Consider the following 25,786-nt stretch of genomic DNA (forward strand, 5'->3'; position numbering starts at 1 on the left):
AGACAAATTGTTATTATTATTTTCAAAAATAACAATAAATAATAAAATTAATACATTAATTATTGTTTCTCTTAATAAAATTGATGTGACTTATTTAATGAGCTTAAACTTTCTCTTTGTTATTTATTGCAAAGCTTATATATTTATACATTTGCCTAAGTTTGATTTGATTTGTTCTAATATGGTTGGATTTTTTTTTTTTTTCTCTCTCTCTAATTTCCATTTGAATTGATGTCAGCCTACCTATTCAATTACAGTTACAAATAAATAACACCTTTATCCTATATGGGTAACTTTCACACTTTTATACTAAAAATAATAATAATAATAATAAATTCCACAGTTTTATTATTATTATGGTTTAAGAATATTAATGATGATTTGAATTTGTGAGTTTTTAAAATTAGTAAGATATCTTAACCCATACTTAGTTATGGTAAAATATAAATGCTAAGATTTTAGTTGATTTATCTCCATTATTTAATAATAAAAGAAATTATTCTGTGTTTATGTTTGAACCTATACGCATAAATTATATGTTACAAAATTATTCATATATAATAAATGACTCTAATAAAATATTGTGATTATTTTAAATAATTATGTTTAGGGAAGATTGACCTACTCTATTCCCACACGAATTAAAAATAAATTATTTCGTTTTAGACTATAGATATGACAAAAGGAAATATATATATATTTTTTATATTAGAACTGATAAGCACTGAATAAAATAAAACGAGTTGATGAAGTCTATTTATTATCTAAAAATAAACAAAAAGATATATCATATTTGACGTTTTCCTTCGACACTAAGTTCTCCTGGTTTTTTTAGTGCTTTTAAAAATTCGACAAATGGATTTTTATGAGCCTCTAAAATATCTTTTATACCATGACCAATGTACCAGTTGATCCTATACATGTGACCTGCTATCAGGAAAAGAATTGCAATAGCTAAATGATGGTGTGCAATATCGGTTAACCATAGACCCCCGGTTACCGAATCTCGCGAAAAGTAAGAAATTCCGCACATTTTGACCAGCTCAGTTGGTAGAGCAGAGGACTGAAAATCCTCGTGTCACCAGTTCAAATTTGGTTCTTGGCAAATAAACTATCGAGACGAAAGGAATGAGACCATTAATTCATACCGTCTAGTAGGGTGAGATATATAGTTTTATACATGTTCTTCCCCCAATCAGATTTGAATCTACACCTCAAGAAAGGGGAAGGGGGCAGATACTATAATTACTGGGTTAAGATGGAAATCAAGAGCAGAGAGATGGAAGAGATTACTGAATATGTACACTACACATAACAATGTCCAGTAACAAACATACAGAGAAAAGGGAGGAGAAATACCTCTCAGGCCAGGCCGCTCGTGTAATTCTACACATTGTTCTTACATAACAGGAAGAAGATGTTGGAAGGGGTAAATTCAATTCAAGCTACTGTGAGATATGTTCTTATCATGTTTGCTCCAGTGGGATCAGAAACAAGATGTTTCACGAGGCACATTCTTAGGTCATTTGGAGCAATGACGAACATATACAACGCAAAAAGTGCGAGGTCTGCTGAAGACAATGTAGACCCAAGAAATCCCTGCCACATCCTGCAACTTATGAACAATAGTGAGTATACATACATACAAGCTGACGTTCACTTTATCAATGGAGATTATTCTTTTGCTACAAACATTAAGAATCCAGCAAAATCATCCATATATCTGATCTCCTGCACAAGTACATGTTAAGGAATTCAAACCCACCCCACCTCACAAAATAAAATAAAATAATAATAAACAACACCTCTCAGTACTAAATGACTGATGAATCTAAAAGTTTAAGTTGATGGGTTATAATAAATTGAACTACATGAATAGTTTAATACTTTCCCTCGGTTGTGAGCTTGAAAATTTGTAGAAAACTCAACAAGTTGAATTAATATTAATGGAGGAGAAAATAACATTACAGGAGTTAAAATTTACTTACTACAACTACATTTCAAGCAGTTTAAGGTTTCCAGAACATAATAATAGGCCTTCAAAGAAATTGCATCATATGGCTTTTTCGTTGGGAATGTGGGCAGAGTTCGTGTCATGTTAGAAGTGAGGAGGATCTTGGATATATAAAAGCAAATTTTCTATTTTCGTGAAACCTTAGAATAGCCTTTTAGATATGATTAAAAATAAAACTAAATGGACTTGACTTAGAGCTGTTGTAGAAGATAAAGTGGAGCTTCATTGCCTTAGTAAACTTGACAATATAATTGCACTAATAGAAGCTCTTCATCTCAATGTCAGCCGCTCGTCTAAACATAATTCATCCAGTAAAACATTCTGGCTTTCCGTTAGAATAAGGTTAAGTCTACAAAATAATATAAATGTACATGCAACCTCCATGTTGAGTAACTACTACTTTCTTAATTTGGCTCTACATTGATTTATTTATGTATAGCATCCTACAATCTAAAGTACCAGGCTATTACTGTCAAAGCACCAAAGTTTCAGACTACATAAGCAAATAAGAGGAAATTGATCGTACCAATCTGGCAATTGGAAGAAAGTCCGGAAAAATGTACGAATGCCCTCAATGTCCAGTTGAACAATCAGTGCAAGCCCAAACAGAAAAAATGCTCTCTGGCGCTTCCTTTCTTGTGGCCAAAGCGTGTTCCAAGCTGAATAACAGATAAATCAATAAACATTGAAAAATACTTGCAAGATAGTGGACAGAGGAACATAGTCTCCTTGAAAAAGCTCTAAACACAAAAACTGGCTCACCCTGCATTGAGATATTCCCATAGCTTCTTCCGCTAGCAAGACCATCCTTCAGCTGTCCTTGCTTCAAAACTTTTGCAATAACAGAAGCATATTTTGGAGCTTCAGACAGAGATCTAACAACTGAATAACCTGCTTGATGATAACGAAGAGTATAAGACTTCTTAGATTGATAATTCAACAACATAGATGTTCAGCTCGCTTTTTGAATACCTGTGGCTGGATGCACCATGCTGGCAGCTGCACCAAATGCGAGGTTTTTCTGCTCTGTGTTTGGCAAGGAACCACCAACTGGAATATAAGACCATTCCTACATGGAAGATTATGTCCTTTTCACTCTTTTACTGGTTTAATAAGAACTGTCAAGAATAACCAGATGTACAATGATTTGAAATGCAAGAGAACTGATAGCATATATGATAAGCAACAAAATATTGGAATTTAATGAAAGAGGAAAGTTTCATGCCATGCATAATTCTGAGGAAATCAGATTTGTAAACAACTGATTACGTCACAAAGTAATGACCTTTAACCCATCCATCAATAGGTGTGGAAATTTACCAAGTCCTAGTTGGTCCACTAAAAAGCAGAACAAATAAAGTGTATAACTACACTACACCAATTCGATGTCCGACAAATGACCTCAAGTAATGCAAAGGCATCGTTCATGTTAATGATATGTGAACATGCACCAATAAGAATAAAATACACAAAGCCACAAGAAAAGGGTGAAATCCACAGCTTTCAGATAAGGAAGTACTGATAAGGAAGGTTGAGAATGAAACCTCAATTTCCTCTGCATCTTCTATCTTATTTGGAAAGGTGTTCGTTTCATATCTACTTCACATAACAATACCTCCTAGTCGACTGATTACTAAATGGAAGAAAGAAAGCAGGGGAAAAACAGACATACACACGAACAACCATCTCATGTACTCTTCTGAAAGAGATGTAAGGACGTATTGAACAAATGGTAACATGGTAAGTAGTAACTCGCTATAAAGGCAATAAACATCATTCGCAAAGAGTACCTCCTCATATGTTTTCACAATTCGGATCCCCATAGTCTTTAATCTTGACATGAGTTTTTTCTTTAAGAGATCAAATGGCATAGCTTCTTTTGAAGCTAAGCAAGTTTCCTGCAAATTTTAAATTTCCAAGTGAATTCATACATGATTATGAGAAAAATAAAGTATGAAGATAAACTAATAACAATGGCACAGACCTCGAAGAATACTTTTGTCGGAGACATGGGCATGGCGTACAGAAATGTAGGATATTGTGCTTCTAAAGATGAGTGGTCTTGTTTTGCGTGGTTCCTGTAGTCCATAAAAACCATAAGACGTGGATCGTACGGATTGTTTTCCACCTGAAATGGTCAAAAAGATGGACGTGAATGGTTATCAACACAGAACAAAATTCCGTGTAAGAACAGAACATTATTTTGTTAAGGAAATAACTCCGGAGAGCAATATCGAGAATTACAAACGAAGGTTTCGTAAACTTGATATTAATATGAATTTCCAAGAGTTCAAACTCACAAATTCTTACTCTGATACAAAGTTAAATTACCAATAAACTTAAAAGTTTAAACTAATAAGTTATAATATATGTAATATTGTATATATTGTTAAAGATGCTCGCATTAACAAACTATCCAAGAGTTTCCATACGGTATTTCAATGATGATTTGCAAACTCAGTGGTGACTATCATATAGTAATCCATTTCAACAACTTTCTAAGATCTTATATAAGTCGTCTGTAGGAAGAAAAGAAAGAAGAAAAAACAGAGGAATTCTCCTTCCTACCTCAACCTCCACACCGTAAGCTGTTTGGACAGACACCTTTGGCCCACCAACCTCATACTGCAGCAATTTACCTGAAGCTGCTCCTGATGCAACTGTTGCGAGTCTACAATACAAATTTAAATATTTGAAGAACAAATAGTTAATATAAGCGACCTAAAATGCTTCACATTGAGGCTAACAGTGTGTAAATAAGAGAATCCATTTTACCTGCACGGGACAAAAATATCATGTTCACAGGCTACAAGGCTATGGCCAGTGGTAGTTTCAACAATGCTGTCCACTCTGGAGTTGAGATATGAAACACCTGACTTGGTACACCTATATGAATTGATACATTATATAAAATTCAAATGTATAAATTAGTCGTTGTACAAAAAATCACTTTGGCTTACTTTTTAAGCAGCTCCTCGTGGAGCAAATGCCTGCTAACACGTCCATATGCACGGCCAATAAGAACAGGATCCTTGTCATCAAGATATATGACCGTATCCGGCCATACATGCTCTATACACCCTTCAAGCCCAAGATCTGTAAGGTTGAAAAATAGAGTTTAGATGAAAGTGGAGGTTGGACTCAACAGACGGCATAACCTCAATACGTTAGGAAACAATAGTATACTGTGTCATTTCCTTCTTAGGATATTAGTTTTAAATATGACTATTCAAAATCTACTTCAACTTATCAACATAAGTTTTTCAGCTTGATTTAATATTATATTAGAAGAGTATAATAACTTAGAAACTTTTAGGATGGATTTAATGATCTATTTAAGAACGAAAAGGAGAAATATATTCTATAGCATGATGGGATGAATTTTGGATGTAATTTCTTCTTAGTTATTATGAGCATAGTTTAAAACTGAACTAAGACGAGGGCAGTCTGAAATGTTGCTGAAACATTGGGTAGGATGCATCAACATACCATTGAATTCATCTTCCCACACGCCATAGTTATTTGTAAAAGGTAGATCTGGACCAATGAGTCCAACTTTTAATCCCAAAGCAGCCGATTCCGCAGCCAGAGCAAGACCAGCAGGACCACAACCAATAACCACCAAGTCCAATACGTCGTTTCCAATTGATATTGGCGGTAGCTGCAACAATAATAAAAGGGGTTTAACATATACTCAAAATTGAAACGCCTGTTAGAATGATAATCATTTACCAGAATCACGATCACACGAAGATAATGGAAAAGAAGATACAATTGAACCATTTTTTTCAACAAAAAAACTAAGTCTATTTAAAGTAAATGGAGGAACATGTGATGTGCTTCCAGAAATCCAGAAATTCATTTATAATTGACAATAAGCTTCAAATCCAAACAATATCAATTCAATCCTCAAATTTATACAATAGAATAAAGAAAAATAAAGGGGAAGAAAAAGAAACTTAAACATTAGTCACAAGTAGTAGCCCAATGCAGGAAAACGGAGAGTATCAAGGCGTATTACCATGTGCCATAGAGACATTAATTCCATTGAACCTACCGCCTCAGATATAAGTACATAATTTAATCGAGCCATAGAGGCCAAAAGATATAATATTAAGTCCTTCAAACTCCCATATGCTTAAGCTTTGAAATCAGGGTGGATTTAGTCAATTAATTTATGCAAGATTGCAGGGAGTATAGACTTTTAAGAGCGCAAGCATATTAAATTATAGTGGCACCAATCCCAATAACAAGTATAAAAAAGTTCAGATGAATTTGAGCATTTGATTAATTTTTTTTTGACAAACTACAAAGTTAATATCTACATCAACGCTATGGTGACGAAAATAGTAAAAAAGTCAGCGATGAAAAAGTAAGAAGAATGGGTAGAGATAGCCGAACCACGTCTGCGAGCTTGGACTGCATCTCCATCGTCTTGTTCTGCTGCATTTGAACAAACAGAAGCTCAGAGCCACCGCCCTTAATGTAATCTTCATCGTCTGCAAATCCTTCTCTGACTGCAGTGCAACTCTCACTTCCGGCACCGGCCATAACAAGCATCGAACGCCGACGCAAACTGAACTGACGGCTTTCTTTTCTACAAAACAACCGGAATCTTCTTGTTCCCGTTGAAGCTAAGCTAGGGCTATTAGAAGCTGCCATTGCTGCAAAATTCCGAGCAGCGAGTCCCATACACTCCATTGTTGAGTTTTCTTATCGCGGTTTCTTGAAGAAGCAAGCATCTACGCCATTAATAGAGCTCCGATTGCTTGAGAAGAGAGAAGAATCAAAGGCAAAACAGGAATGGGATTGAAGAGAATGAGATTGCGATTTCCGTTGCCTCGCTCGTTCTCGAACTCTTGTCTACTTCGCTCAACCTCCAATGTTGTAACTCGTGGGATAGGGAGGGAAATTAAATGGTGGTGTTTTATTCGCTGACTTGCAAACGGCCATCCGCAATGACACGTGGTGGCACATTATTGGTTCAAAGTCCCTCCAAGAACGTACCTTATCCATGTAAAACGATTCGTTTTGCTGAGGCAATGATTAATTAAAATAATAAAGCCTAGTGCGAATGGAGAGAGTATTTGTTTTGTTCATAAACTATAATCATTTCCTAAATTAGCAGATGTGGGACTTTCATCATTCAATCAACTGCAGGAAGGTTTGGAATGTGACTGCCTATAGGCTACCACTCAAATACAGACATTAGATTTAATGAAATACCAAATTTAACCTTTATTGAATGATATATATCTTTCTCTATTATTTATTTGGAAAGAATTGCAATTATTTTTTCTAGGATTTTAATCATTTTATAAAAAACAATTATTGATTTTAAATTTTAATTAATAAAACCGATAAAATTTAAGAGACATAAATTGATATTTATCCTAATTCTTAAGTAATTAATTCTGTATTTATTTATGTTTAATGCTCTATTATAATTAATAAAAATTATGGTAGCTACTAACTACGGCAATACCCACACTACCATAATTGATAATAATAAATACTTCAAAATAATAATTACAATAAAACGAATTACCACATTTCAAATAATAAATAATAAAATAATTTGTGGTGTTAATTATTTTTATTTGTAATAATCAAAATTAATAATAAATAAATAAGACTAAAGGTTAAATTCGGAATTTGGCAAGAACAAAATTATCATCCAAACCCCAAAGTCAATGGTCAAGTCATCGCATGCCAAGAACGACGGCGACCCAATTGAATTACAGAATTGAAAATGAAAAGTAAACTCAAAAAGAAGGAAAAATAGAACCAAATGGTGGTGTTTCCAAGGCAATGACATCAGTGGCGGTTGCCATTAACGGAGTTCGCGGCGGCAAAGGCGGTGGCGGAAGCCGCCGCGCCGTCAGATGGGCTGTGGAGAATCTGTTGCCGACCGCCGATCGGTTCATATTGGTTCATGTTATGCCCAAAATCACCTCCATCCCCACCCCAAGTAAGTGCCTAAAAATTTCCTGTCTCAAACACCGTAAGCCGATCCCTCAATTTCTTGATGTTTGAGTTTGTGGTGTTTGTTTTACAGTGGGGGATCTTGTGGCGGTCTCGGAGCTTGACGCTGATGTAGTAGCGCTTTATGTTCATGATGTGAAACAGAAGTATGAACAAATTTTTGTTCCTTTCAAGAAGATGTGTAGAAGAGAGAAGGTGATTTCAAGCTGTTTTTTAAAAAATTTAGCCCTAAATTCATGGTGAATTGAAATGGGTATTTGTTTTGCAGTTTCTTCTACTGGTTGAAACTTTGATTCTGGAGGATGATAATCCTGCCACTGCACTTGTGAGATATGCATCTGAATCTGGGATTAAACACTTGGTTTTGGGTTCTTGTTTTAGGACTTGCATAGCGAGGTATTTGGCTATATGAATGTATGTTGTGCTGATATTTGTGTCATTTTTACTGTTCTTCCAAAGATCTTGGAGTAGAAATTCAAATTCATTCGTAGAAATATGCATAGACAGTGGAAGTTTATATGATGTTTTGAACTCATTTCACTTTATTTGATTCATAAGATAATAACTTACATGCGAGATCTCATGTTGGTTGGAGAGCGGAACGAAGCATTTGTTATAAGGGTGTATAAACCTCTCCCTAACATACGTGTTTTAAAAACCATGAGGTTGATGACGATACGTAACGGGTTAAAGTGGACAATATCTGCTAGCGGTGTGCTTGGGCTGTTATAAATGGTATTAGAGCCAGACACTGGGCAGTGTGCTAGCGAGGATGTTGGGCTCCTAAGGGGGTGGATTGTAAGATCCCACGTTGGTTGGAGAGGAGAACGAAGCATTCCTTATAAGGGTGTGAAAACCTCTCCCTAACAGATATGTTTCAAAACTGTGCGGTTGACGACAATACGTAATGGGTTAAAGCGGACAATATCTGCTAGCGGTGTGCTCAGGCTGTTACAAATAGTATTAGAGTCAGACACTGGGCAGTGTGCCAGCAAGGATGCTGGACCCCTAAGAGGGTGGATTGAGAGATCCCATGTTGGTTGGACAGGAGAATGAAACATTCCTTATAAGGGTGTGGAAACCTCTCCCTAACATATATGTTTTAAAGCTGTGCGGCTGACGATGATACGTAACGGGTTAAAGCGGACAATGTCTGTTAGCGGTGTGCTTGGACTATTACAAATGGTATCGGAGTTAGACACCGAGCGGTGTGCCAGAGAGGATGCTAGGCCCCAGGGGTAGATTGTGAGATCTCACATTGGTTGGAGAGGGGAACAAAGCATTCCTTTTAAGGGTGTAGAAACCTCTCCCTAACAAATGCATTTTAAAACCGTGAGATTGACGGCGATATGTAACGGGTTAAAGTGGACAATATCTGCTAGCGGTGTGCTTGGGCTGTTACAAATGGTATCAGAGCCAAAAACCGGGCGGTGGGCCAGCGAGGATGTTGGGCCGTTGGATTGTGAGATCCCATGTTGGTTGGAGAGGTGAACGAAACATTCTTTTAAAGGGTATGGAAACCTCTCCCTAACAGACAGTGTTCTAAAACTGTGAGGCTGACAACGATACGTAACGGGTTAAAGCGGACAATATCTACTAGCGATGTGCTTGGGTTACATTACATGACTCGGAATGTGTCGTTGTCGAAGACGGTTTTATACTGATTTCAGTATTTTGATGCTAACTTTTGGTATAATTATTGGTAGGAGGCTGAAAGGGGATTCAGTACCCTCTGCTATTATGAGAGCTGCTTCTAGGTGTTTTGATATCTATGTTATATATAGGAGAAGAGTCATCACACGAACGGCTACTACTGCTCCATCTAGTGGTAATTAGCTGAAAACACTGTTCTCTTGTCAGTAGTTTTAACACTAGATGATGTATGTAATTGTTCTTCGTAGAAACCGACTCGAGGCAGTGGATGCTCGGTGATACCGATTACTATAGGGGTTCGAGTACAGTTAGCGAAAGATCATTTGGAACGCTGTCTTCTTCTTCCATGTCGAATGTTCATCGAAGGGGCGATAGCCTCGAAGTTAATTCTACCGAGCAATTGAACTCTTTGAGTACTCTAACTGAGGAGGTTTTTGTTTTTTGTTTTTGTGTTTTGAGCTTTGCTGCTATCTCGATCGAATTTCGTCGCCATTTCGAGGTGATGCTAGGGTGAGTTCTTAAATAAAAGCTCCTGAATTGTAGGAAGATATGCAGGCTGAAGTTGAATCGCTGCAGCTAGAATTGGAGAGTACTGTTTCCTTGTACAAACAAGCTTGTGAAGAACTTGTTCATGCTCAGAAGAAGGTGAGAGCTTGATCATTATATCGGTTTTGGCATAACGTTGTCAAGGCATGCTCAGTACTGCTTTACTCGAGCTTTTTTCCCGTGGATACACTGTTTGGTAGGGAAAGTGGCTAGTAAATTCTTTGAATAAGGCCTAGAATCACTCGGGCGCTTTCAATTTTCTGACTAAGGCCTATAATCACTTGGGAGCTTTAAATTCTCTGACTAAGACCTAGAATCATTCAAGGGCTTTAAATTCTCCGACTAAGACCTAGAATCATTTAGGGGGCTTTAAATTCTTTGACTGAGGCCTAGAATCACTAGGGGCTTTAAACTCTCTGACTAAGGCCTAGAATCACTCGGGGGCTTTAAATTCTCTGGCTAAGGCCTAGAATCACTCGGGGGCTTTTAAGTTCTCTGACTAAGGCCACTAAGGCCTAGAATCACTCAGGGGCTTTAAATTCTTTGACTAAGGCTTAGAATCATTCGGGGCTTTAAATTCTCTAACTAAGGCCTAGAATCACTCGGGGGCTTTAAATTCTCTGACTAAGGTCTAGAATCATTCAGGGGACTGAGGCCTAGAATCACTCGGGGGCTTTAAATTCTCTGACTAAGGCCTAGAATCACTTAGGGGCATTAAATTCTTTGACTAACACCTAGAATCATTCGGGGGCTTTAAATTCTTTGACTAAGGCTTAGAATCACTCGGGGGCTTTGTTCCCGAAACGCCCTTCCACCTCCTGTTGTCTTCACAGAAATTGAAAGAAATAATGTAAGTGCCTATTTGTGCTTGGCTTTGCAGGTTCAGTCACTTACATCCGAATGCCTTGAAGAATCAAGAAAAGTGAACGCTGCTTTGGAAAGGGAACAAGCTTTGAGGAAAGTGGCTGCTGAAGAGAAAGCAAAGCACTTGGAAGCCATTAAGGAGCTTGAGGAGGCAAAGGACTCGCTAGCTAAAGAAGCTTATGAGAGGCAGCTGGCTGAGCTTAATGCCTTAAAGGAGTCCTTGGAGAAGAAGAAAATTGTTGATACTCTTCTGACTAATGATAGGAGGTACAGAAGGTATACTACAGCCGAAATAGAAGCTGCAACGAATTTCTTCGATGAAGTTAACGTGATTGGTGAGGGCGGATATGGGAAAGTCTACGTATGCAGTCTCGATCATACCCCGGTAGCCATTAAGGTCTTTCGACACGACATATTCGAGAACAAGGACGAGTTTCTGAAAGAGGTATCATTTTTCTAACTCTTCATGGTTTTTATCCAATTGATGATCCTCATTGTATCAGCTGAAATTATCTCTGCAGGTTGAAATTCTGAGCCAGATACGTCATCCACACGTGGTTTTACTGCTCGGAGCTTGCCCCGAGCGAGGTTGCTTAATTTACGAATACATGGAAAATGGAAGCTTAGATGATCATATCTTGCTCCGGAATGGAAAACCTCCCCTCCCGTGGTCTATTAGATTTAGAATAGTTTTTCAAGTAGCGTCTGGGCTTGCCTTCTTACACAATTCAAAGCCAGAGCCTATTATTCATAGAGATCTCAAACCGGGTAATATCTTACTTGATAGAAACTTTGTAAGCAAAATCTCAGACGTTGGAATGGCTAAGATCATCGGCGATATCGTGCCTGACAATGTGACGGAGTATCGAAACACCATTCTTGCTGGGACTCTGCATTACATGGATCCTGAATATCAGAGAACTGGCACACTCCGACCGAAGTCGGATACGTATGCGCTCGGAGTAACAATTCTGCAGTTGTTGACCGGGCGGCAGCCACACGGTCTTCTTCTGGCTGTCGAGAACTCCATCGCAAGCACCTCGCTTGCAGATATTCTAGATAAGTCGATTACTGACTGGCCTGTAGCTGAAGCTGAGGAGCTAGCTGGACTGGCACTAAAGTGCTTGAAGCTTAGATGCAGGGATAGGCCAGATCTTGAAACGGAAGTTCTTCCAGTCCTTAAAAGGCTTGTTGATTTTGCTGATACGTTTCAGAAAGGTGCTGCCAATCCCCCAAGCCACTACTTCTGCCCAATCCTCCAGGTGAGTTTAAGACACACACAGACACCATCAGTTCTTCATAAGCAGCTTAAGCATGAACTTCATATTCTTCTGTGTGTGTTGTATTTGTTTGAAACACAGGAAGTAATGGAGGATCCTTATATAGCAGCCGACGGATTTACTTACGAGTTCGAAGCCATTAAAGCGTGGCTCGAGAAATACGACGTATCGCCCGTGACGAAGCTTAAGCTCCAGCATTCTATGTTTATTCCTAACTATACTCTGCGTTCTGCCATACAAGAGTGGAGGTCAAGACTGACATTTTCTTCTTCCTAAATTTCAAACTTTGGTTTAGTTCCATATTTGTATAGTTACGGTAAAATCTCATGAATCAATGAATGAATGTTTAGGATTGAATTTCATGTTCTTGAGCTTGTTTAGTTAGCTTATATATAATTTCTTATTTTCCTTTTTAATTTTATTTTGAAAGCCATATAATTTATTAAATTATTAAATATTAAATAGCTTAAATCCCTCCACTCGAAAATTTGCCTTACTCCAAGAGATGATCTTGATATGTCTTTAGAACCGCTTCCTAATACGATCTTAGACATCACTCGAAAATGAATATCTACTTAATTTGATCATTTATTGTATTCAAAGTCGTAACCTTCAAAATAAAAAACAATTTAAGTAGTTTAGAACGGACTAAATATATAAATATATAACTTGTTCATAGATCAAACATGACTTGGTTAAAACATGTTTTATTAACTAAGAAGTCAAGAGTTCAAATCTTCATTAAATTGCACACGTTCTATTAACCCTAAACTTTAAGAAGTATAACAACTTTAACGTTGTAATAAGTTATCGCTAAATGTTAAAATTAAGAAGTTTATTACAAATTAACAAAAATTAAAAGAATGGTAAAAATTATATTACTAATTAAAACTGATATAACCTAACAAGCCGACAAGTATTTTCATGGGATAAGGATCACATAAATATTTGCCACATTTAACAAAGCATAAGAAAGTCAAGAATTAGCAATTTAAGCAATCGTCTAGTTTTAGCATTCCTTAGAACTCAAGTTGTGAAGTAACAATGTGGGAACTACATGACTGTTATCTTTAGGCTTAACAAAATCATCACCGTCGTCTATGTGCATGTTTTAAAAAGGATCTCTCAAACATTCATACAAACTTGCCTCACGCCTCTATAATGCACTCATAAATATTCTTAGGTTCCAATGATGTTGAAGGAGAACTTAGAAAGCAGCTGCGGAAGGCTCGATATGACTGGCCCGTATGTCTACAAGATCAAAGGATTCACACGTAGTTGAACTAGTGCACCTTACTATAATTCAACAATTAAGAGTGCTTAAAAAAATCGATGACCCAAATAAATCGAATAATTCAACCCAATGCATACAATTTAGATCCGATAATAAGTTCATTAAAAATTTGCTTATATACCTATTTTTATTTAGTTTCATAACTATTTTCATATGAATTGTTGTCATATTTTTTCTTAAGGTGTAAATCTAAATTCAAAATCAATGTTCTAAGAATTAACCTTTTATTTTCATTAAAAAAAAAAAAAAAAAAAGAATAAATGATCTAAACTAGAACCACCTAAACCAAGTTAGTTGGGTTAGGATCAATATCTAATAAAGATGGATTAAGTTGAAAAAGTTTACTATTCCATTTTAAAAAATCCTAATCCGACCTCTAATGCCCTATGAACCCAATAGAGATTTATTTCAAGAATTTCCCCAACAAAATTGAACCGTCTTTCCTTTTTCTTTCAATCTTTCAAGGAAAAACTAAGATTTGCAAACGTGATAAATTGGACTTCCATAAAGTGTGTTGATAAGGATACCTCATGGCTTTTTTGAATCTGGCATAAAGGAACTGCTATCAACTTGAGGTTCTTTGGCACGAAGAATTCTCGATTCTCCGGCAGCTTGACCAGGAAGAGTTTAGTGCACTCCTGCATCAGGTAGTGAGTGAGTTACAGGAAAAGCCATGGCTTAAAGGAAGTAGCCTGTGTCGCAATGACTACCTTGGCGCCTTTTACATTACTGGACAAGTGTGGATCAAAGGTTTCAAAGTCAGGCCTCCACCACATCCCAAGGCACTCGCCGATCTAAACGTTAAAAGAAGAGCACTTCAAATTCAATCATTCAAATCCAATGAACAGATTTGGAAACTGCAGTACCTCCCAATCAGATGCATCAGAGGCTCCAATGGCAGATAGCTTGCTTGACAGCTTTCGTCTCAGACCATCAAGATCTGTAAATTGAGATCATCCACCATGATCAAATATTCATCAGCTTAACTATGTTACACAAACACAGCTGCAGAATAGATTCACAGCACACGGTTACCTGATTCATTAGGCCTTAGGCGACCACCAGGAAGCTTGACAATTGAATTTCGTAATCGCAATAGCAACAAATGAGGATGTTTAAATAGTTCAACCTAATTTGAGAAACAACGAGCAGTTTCAAAACTAATTCAGCAACTAAGCACTGTTTCTGATCGCAAGATGAAATGTTCATTTATAAATTTTATAGCAGAAAAGCTTCCTGAATTCAGATTCAATGAGAAGATTTCTCCCAAAATGGAATGAAATAATGAGATCAACAGAGCCAGTAAGAAATTCTAGATGCTTAAAGAAATCGATAACCAAGAGCCAAAAGATTGGTGAAATAGAAGTGAATTAAAGCAACAAAAATACAAGCATTGTGAATGAAGAAGGAACGAACCAGCAAAACTGCTCCGACATAAGTTCTCAATCCGTAAGCGGCATAGCTGCAAAAAAATCAGGCGAGAAAACAGATTAGACAAATTGAAGGACGTAAACAGAAAACAGGCAGTGTAGTGAAGGGATTAAAGGGAGAATGGATACTTGGAATTCATCCTCTGGACGCGATCAGCCAAGGCCTCGTTCTTGAAAAGCAGAGCCTCTTTGGATCCAAAGAAGTAGTTTCTGAGAGGGTAAATATCGATGGCTCGGCGTTGCTCGGCGGCAGAAGCTTCATCGTCCTCCATAGCATTCACATGTCCGTCGTCTCCCATGGCCGATTGCAGAAAAACAGAGAGAGATAGAGAGAATCGAATATGGAGAGAAAGGAGGACAGTGAGTGGGAGTAGAGAATATAGGTCTGGATGTTTGAAGATGGCGTGTGGTTGCAGAGAGTGGACACGAGGCGAAAAGTGGAGTGCGTCACTCGCTCCGTATTTAAGCCTTAAAAAAGACCGAGACATGACGACCGGTGCGAAACAGAGATATCCACGTGGCTGAGATTCGAAAGGGCTTCAACCTCTTCATTCCCGCCAACTGTTTCTATTTTTCCATCTTAATGAATTCTTTAATATAATTTTGCTGCCCTAAAAAAAAAATTCTAAACCTATAATTTAAAATATAGCTATTTTAAAAAAAAAAGTATAATAATAATATTTTATACACAAAAATAAAATAAAATATTTATAATTTCTTAAACTTTTTAAATTTTAATATTATAGCATAATTTATAAAAACTAGTTATATTATAAATTTAGTTTGTTTATAAAATTTAAAAAATATCTAATAACTCTTTAAATTTTTAATTTGTTTCTAGAATATCTATTTATTTTAAAAAAATAATTGATGGGTTCGTTCGTGTTAAATATGTTTGATATATTTAAAATTTGTATTTACTAACTAATATATTAGACATAAAATTAAACTTTAATAAAGTCTGAGCATATTAAAATAGGTGAATAATTTATTTATCAGAAAATTAAAAACTTAAAAGAATTTATTAGATTTAGTTAATTTTAAATTTAGTAAATTAAATAAATATTTCAATCTCATTCCCAATTATTTATTAGAGAAGAAACTAATATATATATATATATATATTGGTAATTAATATTTTAATGCTTAATCTAAATTTTAACACCGCCATTTCTTTAACTTTTGTAAAAGGATAAAGAGACCAACTAACCCAATCCTTTAATCTCGCTTCTAATCTTTTCTTTGTCTCCACGTGTCACCTACCTCAAAGATTCAACTAAATACTATTATTTTAAAAATAAAGTATCAATTTCCTTGTAAATAATATGTTACACTATATAAAATAAATTTATTTTTCAATAATTACAATATTATATTTATTTTTTATAAATATTTTAAGATTAAAAAAAATAGAAATAATCAATGATAAAGCATGTGAAGAAAATAACACTTTTTTTTTTTTTTTTTTTTGCATAATAATAAACTAATAAATAGATGACAGGTTAGCAAAAAAAAACTGCCGACAATATATATCGAAATACGTCACTATTCCAATTTAATTCATCGGTATTTTATTATTTTATTTTATATACATTTTTAAAAAGAAAATTCAACAAAATAAGGCCATATAGCCGCCCGACCAATATTTCTGTAAAAATAAAAATAAATAAATAAAAACATATTTCTGAAAAATCTAGCAGCCAACGGACGGCAGCTTTAATAATGCCACATTTTATTTAAATATATAAACCTATTATTTTTTGACTAATCGAACCTTTATAGTTTTATTATAATTACAATAAAATAAATAGATTTACTTTTTATTATTTGAAGAAGTCAATTGCGTGAGAAATTATATTATCGATATTTGACATATTTATTAAGTTATATTTAAATCGGTAAAATTACGTTTTTATGTGTAAATCAATGTTCATTTTAAGTAAAGTCGATCATTATTATAAAAAAAATACATAATTTAATGTTTACATGTGGGTTTGGCACTTCATTTTTATAAGCATAAATTTGAACAATAATTCATATATAATATTCCAAATGGAATAAAGGCTATAAAGAGTATAGTTTATTGGTTCAAATGATATGATATTAGTATATTGAATGTTTTTAATTTATGCGCCATTTTTTTTATTTCTCCTTTTACATTAAAATAAAATATTTTAATTTTTAAAGAAATATTTTTAAAATATATTTTTTCGATGGCTCAACGTCGCAGATCCATAAAATATATAATTTGTGAAAATATATATATATATATATATATATATATATATATATATATATATATTTCATTTGGGGCTTTAAAATTATAATTATAAATTTTAAAAGTAGGCGAATATGTTGATATAAAAATGTTAATAATTATTTATTTCCTAACAAAAAAAAAAGTTGACAATTATGAGGGCATAAATGGAAGGAACCGTATTGTGATTGCGAAACATTTATGACGTCGCAATAAATATTAAATATTTATAAATTATATATAAAGCTAATTTTCATAAAAATAAACAAAATTGAATATTTATGGAGATATTTTAACCATTTAATTTTGAAGCTATTAGTAACTTCTCAAGTCGCACAAACAAGGGAGTCAATTTTCTCAGCGTTTAGCTGATGAGAGATGAAGTTGATCGTTGCTTGACGTTTAAATTTCTGGTCAGTTGAGGAAAAGCGTGTTCGTTTTTTCACTCATCCGCCAATTCCATCTCTGATCATTGGAAACCCGGAGAAATTGCAGTTTCAGTGGATTTCATCCGCCCACCTCTTCATCTTTTCGGGTAATTTTCTTGTCTGATTTTTGTTTACAGTTTAATTTTTCCTCATGTTTTTTTTTCTCTTCTGTTTCTGCTCAATTTCTCTGTTGTGAGTGCTTTAATTCGAGTGTATAGAATCTTGTTCTTCAATTTCTCTGTTGTTTTGCTCGGTAATTGATGGATATTTGGGAACTGTCCCTTTGTTTGTGGATGATGACGAGACCGCGATGATATCTTCGATCCAGCTTCGTTTTGGTGAGGATTTGAGTTTGGAGTTTCAGATTTTTGGTAGCTGAAGAAGTTACCTATTGCAATCCTTCGTTTGTGTGAGAATTTTCTGCTTTACTTTCATTATTGATTTTGGCGTGGGAATATGACTAGGATTCACCAAGTGCAATTTTAGTCAAACTAGGTTATTTTAGTACCAATCCATTGGCGGCTTGTGGAAGATTGAAAAGCTCCATAGGATCGTTGTGTTCAATCGAATTAGTGTTTCAATAACATGTAAGTAAGATGAATTTGGTGCAAGAAAATTGGATTGTTAGAGCTATTTGGATTTCAAATACCAAACTTAGGGAAATTTTCAATCCAGTTGCAGTTCTTCAGATTGCTGCATAAGAACATGGAAGCTGTCTCGTCGGATGCCATTTGATCATATTCTTCTGACTTCTGAGTAGATTTTAATCTTTTGACACAGGTTTAGAAAGTGGATTCTGCGAACTTGAAGAGTTCATCCTTCCATAAACACCAGCTTCAACATGGATCCAAGTACCTTAATTCTTCTTATAACTTGGATTACTCATGATAGCATCTACTGTTTATTTTTTTTTTTCCTTTTTAAACAGGCATGATTATGTATATTGGATGCATTAGATGATTTATTTGTGGGGTTGTAACATAATTCTTACTTAGTCATTTCTTTAATCTTGAAGATCCTGTTAGGTGTCTTGGACATTCATATATGCCTATGCACATTGTTATACTCTCACTCCTTAGTTATATGTTTAGTTGAAGAATGTGGTCGCTTTCAGAGTCTTAAGCGTATTAATGTTACGAATTAGATGGAACAACTACTTGAGATGTGAACATGTTTTCTTGATGTTACAGATGCAAAAATTGATCCGACTGTGCAACTGGTGAAATCGGTCTCTGATAGACATCTTGATCTTTTGAGGCCATCTGCCCGAATTTGTTCAATCTTCAAAGGTAAATCAGGAATAAAAAAGACTTTCAGACTGGGTTTTTTTTTTATGATATATACTATATATATTACCTTATATTAGCGGCTTAGGAATTAAATTATTTTTCATCAAAAAGAGAAAAAAGGGTTGAACCATTTTTCATAATGCCTTTATATCATAATAGACGCATTGCCATCATCAGTGACTGCTCTTCATTGACGATGGAATTTCTGGAATTGATAGGGCTTTCATTTTTTTCCAGTTCCATCTTGAGGGAAGATTGAGCTGATACTTTAATAGCATCATTAATTTTCGCTTTTATCACTTCTTTGACGGACTATGGTCTAGATGGTAGGGTTTATCGGTTTGATAGTTCATTTTCTTTGTGCTCATCTATTAATTACAGAAAACTCCGAGGATTTTCATGTTGTTTTCTAATGGAGATGTTGATTGATAGAGTCTTTTGCTTTTATTTTCATTTTTGCTCAAAATGGTTAATAATGAAAGCCTTTTATATTCTTGTATATACCTAGGCCAAGGAAAAGATTCTTCTGACCATATAAGGAGCAAGTACACACTTCTCAGAGATGTGGAGGATTCTCAAGTAGGGCTGTACGACAAGCCTCTTCCGTGTTTTGGCTGTGGCATAGGATGGTTTTCGTGAGTACTGCGAAACTTTGTCGTGTACAAACATTTCAGGGAATGGATGTTCATGGTTGCATCCTGTTTCGAGTTTCTTAATCTTCTTACCTTTGTTCTTTGTCTTCCCTTCAGCTTCCTCCTTGGGTTTTTGTTCCCAGTAATGTGGTACTATGCCACGATTCTGTACTTCTGGAATTCTCGTCGAGATCCAAGGGAACGAGCTGGATTAGCTGCGTCCTCCATTGCTGTAAGTGACTCCTTCATCACTCTGAGTCCCACCCCATATAAAGAAAATGAAAAGAGAAAAACACAAGCACAATTGTCATCGAATACCCAAATTTCTTTCAATTTCTATGCATTTGGCCTTGTTTTATGAGTCTGTTGTGGATTGAATATGATTGATTGAGTTTCTGAAGTAGAAGAATCAAAAAATGGTAATTGGTGCAGGCACTTGCATGTTCGGTCATCTTGTTAGTCGTCGTAGCTGTTCGCTTATTATAGTCCCTCGGTCTCCATTATTGACACTGCATTCTTAAATCCCTGTCCCCACGGGCGTTGGGGGCTTGGCAATGCAGTCTCAAACAGATCAGATTCTGTGGATGCAGCAGATAAAAGACTAAAGAGCTCTGTTGCTTGACAAAGACAAGGGTGATTTCTGTTACTGTAAATGTTTACAAATCATATTTCAAAAGAGAATTGTCGGCTTTTGTAATACTACACTAAGAATACGTAATACATGGCCTTTGAGTCCCTAAGATTTTAAAGCTAACACTGGTCTCAAATTTTTCGTGTTTATTCACTAACATTGTTTAACAGAACGATAAATAAAGACACCTGCAGAACCAAGGAGGGCACTCAAACAATCCATGTTAGGATCACTCAACAACGCATACACTCGATCAAAAGATTAACACAAAGAACCAGAGAGAGAGAAAATTCAAGGAGGAATATTGGCTAAAAATTTTATTGATGACTCCAGGCACAACAAGAAGAAAAATACATTTTGAAAGCAATGTCTAATGGTATAATATACCTCGGTGTCTACTGATTGGGTCTTGAATTAGGGAATTGAATTTCATTTTGAGTTACGGAAAGGAGGAAGATAGTTTATATATGGACTCATGAAAGTATTTGAGTGCTCGAGCATTCAATCACTATTATATTTAATGGATAATTAGTTTTTTATTTATTTGAATCTTAAAAAAGGGAACTTCTTTCTTTTCGATAAGCTCTAGCATGTCATCCCATCTCTCGATTGTCTCTATGAAACAATCGAGAAAGGAATAATAGGGGTATGCGATAGATGATTGACTATTTTTATACTCATTTTTTAATGTAATGAAATGGAGGACAACAAAAGAAAGACTAGGTCTTTATTGTAAATATGCATCCGTCTCCATATTCCAACAATCCAAACGTTGCCCCTTTAGACCATATTTTTCGTGCAAGAAGTACCCAAAAGTTGTGGCAAGAAACACGACACAGACGACGTACTGAAGCTGCTGCAGCAATGTCCATGGTGTTTGGTCGGAACCAACTATAATTAGTACTAAGCAGACATATTAAATTAATATATGTATAGCTTATGAAATAAAAATGTCAAATTACACGTAGCATATGAAATAATATATCATATAGGAGCATGTAAATCATGCCTATGAAGTATACAAAATCAATTTCAAATAAAAAAGCGTTAAAACTATGATGGAAAACGGAGTCAGCTTAGAAAATAAATGCCTTTATGGAGGCGTGAACAGGTACTCCAAATTTCAACGCCGTTTGGACTTAGGTAGAAGACCAAGTGTTTAAGCATATTCATAATTCGTAATTAATTACAATTAATTCTATTTTAACGATAGTTTTATAAATATTTATGAAATATTATAATAATTATTGCAAATTTGAAAATTATATTTAAAAGTATCCCAAACGACAAGGGAAAAAAAGAGAAAAAAAAAGTTTGCTTTGGATACACGTCATGTATTCAATTTTACATTTCCGTTTTTACCCTCAATCTTCTTCCGCAATCTCGCCTTCAATTTTTTCTTTATTTTATTAATTTCTATTTTATTTTCTAGGTCAACAACTAAATTCAAATATATATATATATATATATATATATATATATATATATATATATATATATATATATATATATATATATATATATATATTTATTTATTTATGTAAAAAATATTTAAATATCTACTCTAGCCATTGTTATTTTCGTAGTTGATTAGTCTTTATGTGCATAAAAAAAAATTAAAACTTGAGACGACGTTCGATAAAAAAACAAATACTAAAAAATTGGGTCTGAAGGAGTTGCTTTCGATCGGGCATGGATGATTAGGTTTGCGAGAATTCTAACGTAACGACTGGGTCAGAGAAGGGGTCAATTTAAAACTTGAGACAACGTTCGAAAATGACTGTAAACAACGAAACTTCGATCAAAGAAAAATACTAAAAATTGGGTCCCGATGAAGGAGTTGCTTTCCGACCGAGCGTGGATGATTAGGTTTGCGAGAATTCTAACGTAACGACTGGGTTAGAGAATGGGACAATTTAAAACTTGAGACAACGTTCGAAAATGACTGTAAACAACGAAACTTCGATCAAAGAAAAATACTAAAAAATTGGGTATGAACTGAACGATGAAAGAGTAACTTTCGACCGAGCGTGGATGATTAGGTTTGCGAGAATTTTAACGCAACGACTGGGTCAGAGAAGGAGTCAATTTGGGTCTGAACTGAACGAACGATGAAAGAGTTACTTTCGACCGAGTGTGGATGATTAGGTTTGCGAGAATTTTAACGCAACGACTGGGTCAGAGAAGGAGTCAATACTGGTCGTAATCAAACTAACTCTTTTATTTTTTTTTAATTTTTTTTTTCAAATAAATATTTCTACAATTAAAATTAAATAAATAAAAAGAGCATGTAACGGAAATTGTGAAGGAAAAAAATAGTCCTCAAATTTCGCTGTCTACAAGTGGAGTGTCCACTTCTCCCAATGAAACTAATATCCTTCTTTCGGCATTTCTCTTCACTTTGCTTGCGATTCTGCAATAGGCGAGACGGGTTGATTCGCCTTAACTTATGCCTCCAACACTCGCTTTGATTCCCTCGATAAGGCGTTGGTTAATGCGTTTTTGTTCCATAATATGCTTCCTCTCGCGGGTTCTTTCAGATATTCCCTCTCCAGTTTTGTCGTCTCTGTGTTTGTAGCACTAATCGGACTCTTTTTCAGGTATGTTTCGTTCATTTAATCGCTTCTTTTTCAACTCTGAATCGAGTTCTAAACGCGCAAAATTTCTCTCAGGATTCAGGTCGATTATGGAACTGTTGAGTCTGTTCTTGCACTTGATGGCGACGAACGGGAAACAGTCGCGTCAATCGAAGCACAGGATGATCACGAACTCTTAGGGGAAGAAGCTGAGATCATTTCTGTTGTAGCTTCTAATTCGAGCAAATTTCAGGTGGAACACACGGCACAAATCTATGGATTCGTGGAAGAATCGGAAACTACCAACTGTTTTGTCGAAGAATTGTACTGTGATGCTTCGCCTTCTTCTTCAGGTAATCAAACTCCTGATGATGATTTTGATTGTTATAGCGGAAAATATTTATGTGAATTCAGTTCCGAAACAGAAGAAGGTTTTGATGATGTGAAACTAGAATTATTTAGCACCGATGAGGCCTTGGGAAAGGAAGATGAACACGAGGATTTAAAATCCAATGAAGATGGCTCAATTTTTGATGAATTGCCCGAAGTTTCAACTCCGTTGGGAGATTGTTCCTTTCCTTTTTCAGATTCAGACTCTGAATCTCCCAGTTTTGATGAAGAGTTCATAGAAATAGAATTAGAATTAGAACCCCGTTTACATGTTTCAAATAATGCCCAAGTTTGTCCTGTAAATGATTGGAGCGAGGAGGAGAGTAAAGATTGTTTGGGGGAACCACTGGAAACAGAAAGGGACGAGAAGGGTATGGAATTTGAGGAGGAGGAGGAGGAGGAGGAAGAAGAAGAAGAAGAAGAAGAAGAAGACGATGAATTCTCGCAAGAACACCAAGATTTGATAGCCCAACTCAAAATAGAGCTAAGAAACTCAAGAACAGGAGGACTTCCAACCGTACAAGAAGAAGAAGAGGCAGGCCCTGAATATATGAGTCCTACATCAGTTGAAGCTCTTAAACCTCTAAAAAATGGTGGAAATTTCGAACACAGAACATTCAAAGAGATCCAAAAGGTCTACAAAACTTATGCTCAAAAAATGCGTAAGCTTGACGTCTCCAATACCCAGACAAATTATGCAATTGGTAAGCTATATTAGGATTAATACCTTTTATATTATGAACTGGTGACAAATTGTAGGATTCATTTCAGTAACTATGTGATTTGGTGCAGATTTAATTAAGTTGAAAGATCCATTTAGTTCAATGGATGAAAAGAAATCTGGCCTTAAATCTGTTGTGTCCCACAAGTTAAGGGCAGGGAGAGCTGTTAAGGGCTATCCAAGTTTGATGAGAGACTTAAAGAGGGACATGGAAATGGTGTATGTTGGACATCTTTGCCTCTCTTGGGAAGTTTTGCATTGGCAGCATAGGAAGGCCATTGAGCTCCAACAAAACGACACTCGAGGAACCTCTCGGTACACTCGTGTCGTTAATGAATTTCAATTCTTCTGCATCCTCGTTCAAAGATTCATCGAAGACGAGCCCTTTTGCGGCCCTCGAATCAATAACTACGTGAAAAACAGACTTCTTGTTCGTAGTCTCCTTCAAGTTCCAGCCATCAGAGGTTCTATTTGATTTAGCTTTCTAAGTACTTAAAAACACTTATCGTTGATAAAAACGCTTACCTGGCTCCCGTATTTGCAGAGGATTGTGTAAGTGACAAGAAGTTGAGAGGCAAAGAAGGTGAAAGTACCATCTCAACTGCAGCTCTAGTATCAATGATCGAAGAATCGATGCGGGTTTTTCGGGATTTTTTACGTGCTGATAAGGACGTCGGGAATACAACGATCAAGTGTGCAGAAGTAGAAGTTAATGCACAAGCTATGTTGATGGAAATAAGAACTGAGCTGCGAAAGGTGCATTTTTCTTTTCTTTTCTTTTCTTTTCTTTTCTTTTCTTTTGTCATTCAAGGTGTTTATTTTGCAAATGGTGAAGTTGATATCAAATTTGGATGTAAATGCAGAAGGAGAGAAGGCTAAAGGAGATAGTGAGAGGTGGGAATTGTATAGTAAAGAAGTGGAAAAGGGTTAGTGAAGAAGAAGAAGGGAGATTGAAGAATGAATTGTTGGTAGCGGAGGTTGAGATGAAATTGGTATCAAGAGTGGTGAGTATGTCCAGACTAACGGAGAGCCAATTGGTTTGGTGCCATAAAAAGCTACACCAAATCAAGTTTGTTAATAGGAAGGTTATTGTAGAACCTTCATTTTCCTTTTTCCCTTCTTGACGTCCTCTAAATCACAATAGTTTCTACCTATATATGTACTAATCTTCTTCTTCATACATAGAATCGATACAAAGGGCTTGTTTGAAAATAATTATAACAAAAAAAAAAACAAACAGGATTTATGTCCGAAAGTGTAGCCGCTCAAGCCCACTTTTAGCAGATGTTGTTTGTTTTAGCTCGTTATGTATTGTCGTCAATCTCACGGTTTTAAAATGCATCTATTAGGGAGAGTTTTACACACCATTATAAGAAATCCAAAGAAATGTTAGTTATAAGGGTGTGGAAACTGTTGGATGAAAGTCTCACATCGGCTATTTAGGGAATGATCATGAGTTTATAATAAAAAGATACTATCTCTGTTGGTACGAGACCTTTTGGGAAGCCCAGAGCAAACCCATGAGAGATTATGCCCAAAGTGAACAATATCATACCATTGTGGAGAGTCGTGGTCGTCTAACATGGTATCAGAGCTATGTTATAAACTTAGTATTGTGAGCCTCGAAGGCATAGTAAAAAATGACTAAGACTCCAAAAGAAAAGGAGTCGAGCCTCGATTAAGGGGAGACAATTCTCAAATGTCGAACAAAGTATTGTTGTGAGCCTCGAAGCCTCTTCCTAATAAATGCGTTTTCAAACCATGAGATTGATACGAGCCAAAGCCAAAGCGGACAA

The 25,786-nt window shown here is 35.6% G+C and overlaps 5 protein-coding genes across 10 annotated transcripts; 3 read left to right on the forward strand and 2 right to left on the reverse strand.

Moving 5' to 3' along the window:
* Positions 1-1,280: 1,280 nt before the first annotated feature.
* LOC111805864 (lycopene epsilon cyclase, chloroplastic) lies at positions 1,281-6,909 on the reverse strand. The gene is made up of 11 exons (XM_087128725.1): positions 6,416-6,909; positions 5,504-5,675; positions 4,975-5,110; positions 4,790-4,900; positions 4,583-4,685; positions 3,999-4,142; positions 3,805-3,912; positions 2,987-3,083; positions 2,777-2,905; positions 2,541-2,673; positions 1,281-1,609 (listed from the first exon to the last, which is right to left on the reverse strand). Exons 1-11 carry the CDS (start codon positions 6,713-6,715, stop codon positions 1,441-1,443), a joined length of 1,602 nt encoding a protein of 533 aa, XP_086984851.1. The 5' UTR covers positions 6,716-6,909; the 3' UTR covers positions 1,281-1,440.
* Positions 6,910-7,720: 811 nt separating this feature from the next.
* On the forward strand, positions 7,721-12,699 carry LOC111805862 (U-box domain-containing protein 34). Its single transcript, XM_023691125.2, has 9 exons — positions 7,721-7,985; positions 8,073-8,194; positions 8,268-8,395; positions 9,706-9,827; positions 9,901-10,082; positions 10,196-10,297; positions 11,079-11,507; positions 11,584-12,324; positions 12,424-12,699. The coding sequence occupies exons 1-9, from the start codon at positions 7,826-7,828 to the stop codon at positions 12,616-12,618; spliced, it is 2,181 nt and encodes a 726-aa protein (XP_023546893.2). The 5' UTR covers positions 7,721-7,825; the 3' UTR covers positions 12,619-12,699.
* A 633-nt stretch (positions 12,700-13,332) lies between these two features.
* On the reverse strand, positions 13,333-15,511 carry LOC111805064 (pre-mRNA cleavage factor Im 25 kDa subunit 1). 2 transcript variants are annotated; one of them, XM_087128170.1, is made up of 7 exons: positions 15,196-15,511; positions 15,053-15,098; positions 14,672-14,765; positions 14,503-14,576; positions 14,347-14,430; positions 14,164-14,274; positions 13,333-13,638 (listed from the first exon to the last, which is right to left on the reverse strand). In XM_087128170.1, exons 1-7 carry the CDS (start codon positions 15,363-15,365, stop codon positions 13,636-13,638), a joined length of 582 nt encoding a protein of 193 aa, XP_086984296.1. In that variant the 5' UTR covers positions 15,366-15,511; the 3' UTR covers positions 13,333-13,635. The 2 variants fall into 2 exon arrangements, with proteins under 2 accessions (XP_086984296.1, XP_086984295.1); XM_087128169.1 differs by having other exon boundaries at positions 13,333-13,593; positions 15,196-15,509.
* Positions 15,512-17,636: 2,125 nt separating this feature from the next.
* On the forward strand, positions 17,637-20,426 carry LOC111806040 (uncharacterized). 5 transcript variants are annotated; one of them, XM_087128043.1, is made up of 7 exons: positions 17,872-18,160; positions 18,238-18,338; positions 18,532-18,602; positions 18,942-19,040; positions 19,549-19,675; positions 19,790-19,904; positions 20,105-20,426. In XM_087128043.1, the coding sequence occupies exons 3-7, from the start codon at positions 18,593-18,595 to the stop codon at positions 20,156-20,158; spliced, it is 405 nt and encodes a 134-aa protein (XP_086984169.1). In that variant the 5' UTR covers positions 17,872-18,160; positions 18,238-18,338; positions 18,532-18,592; the 3' UTR covers positions 20,159-20,426. The 5 variants fall into 5 exon arrangements, with proteins under 5 accessions (XP_086984170.1, XP_086984167.1, XP_086984169.1 ...); XM_087128044.1 differs by lacking the exons at positions 17,872-18,160; positions 18,238-18,338 and adding an exon at positions 17,637-17,858 and having other exon boundaries at positions 18,512-18,602; XM_087128041.1 differs by lacking the exons at positions 17,872-18,160; positions 18,238-18,338 and adding an exon at positions 17,637-17,858.
* Positions 20,427-22,626: 2,200 nt separating this feature from the next.
* Positions 22,627-25,245, forward strand: LOC111805919 (uncharacterized). The gene is made up of 5 exons (XM_023691213.2): positions 22,627-22,903; positions 22,976-23,973; positions 24,062-24,454; positions 24,535-24,746; positions 24,854-25,245. Exons 1-5 carry the CDS (start codon positions 22,818-22,820, stop codon positions 25,112-25,114), a joined length of 1,950 nt encoding a protein of 649 aa, XP_023546981.2. The 5' UTR covers positions 22,627-22,817; the 3' UTR covers positions 25,115-25,245.
* The last annotated feature ends 541 nt before the right edge of the window (positions 25,246-25,786 follow it).

Source organism: Cucurbita pepo, chromosome 11, assembly GCF_057944985.1.
Source record: "Cucurbita pepo subsp. pepo isolate OVF chromosome 11, ASM5794498v1, whole genome shotgun sequence".
NCBI lineage: Eukaryota > Viridiplantae > Streptophyta > Magnoliopsida > Cucurbitales > Cucurbitaceae > Cucurbita > Cucurbita pepo.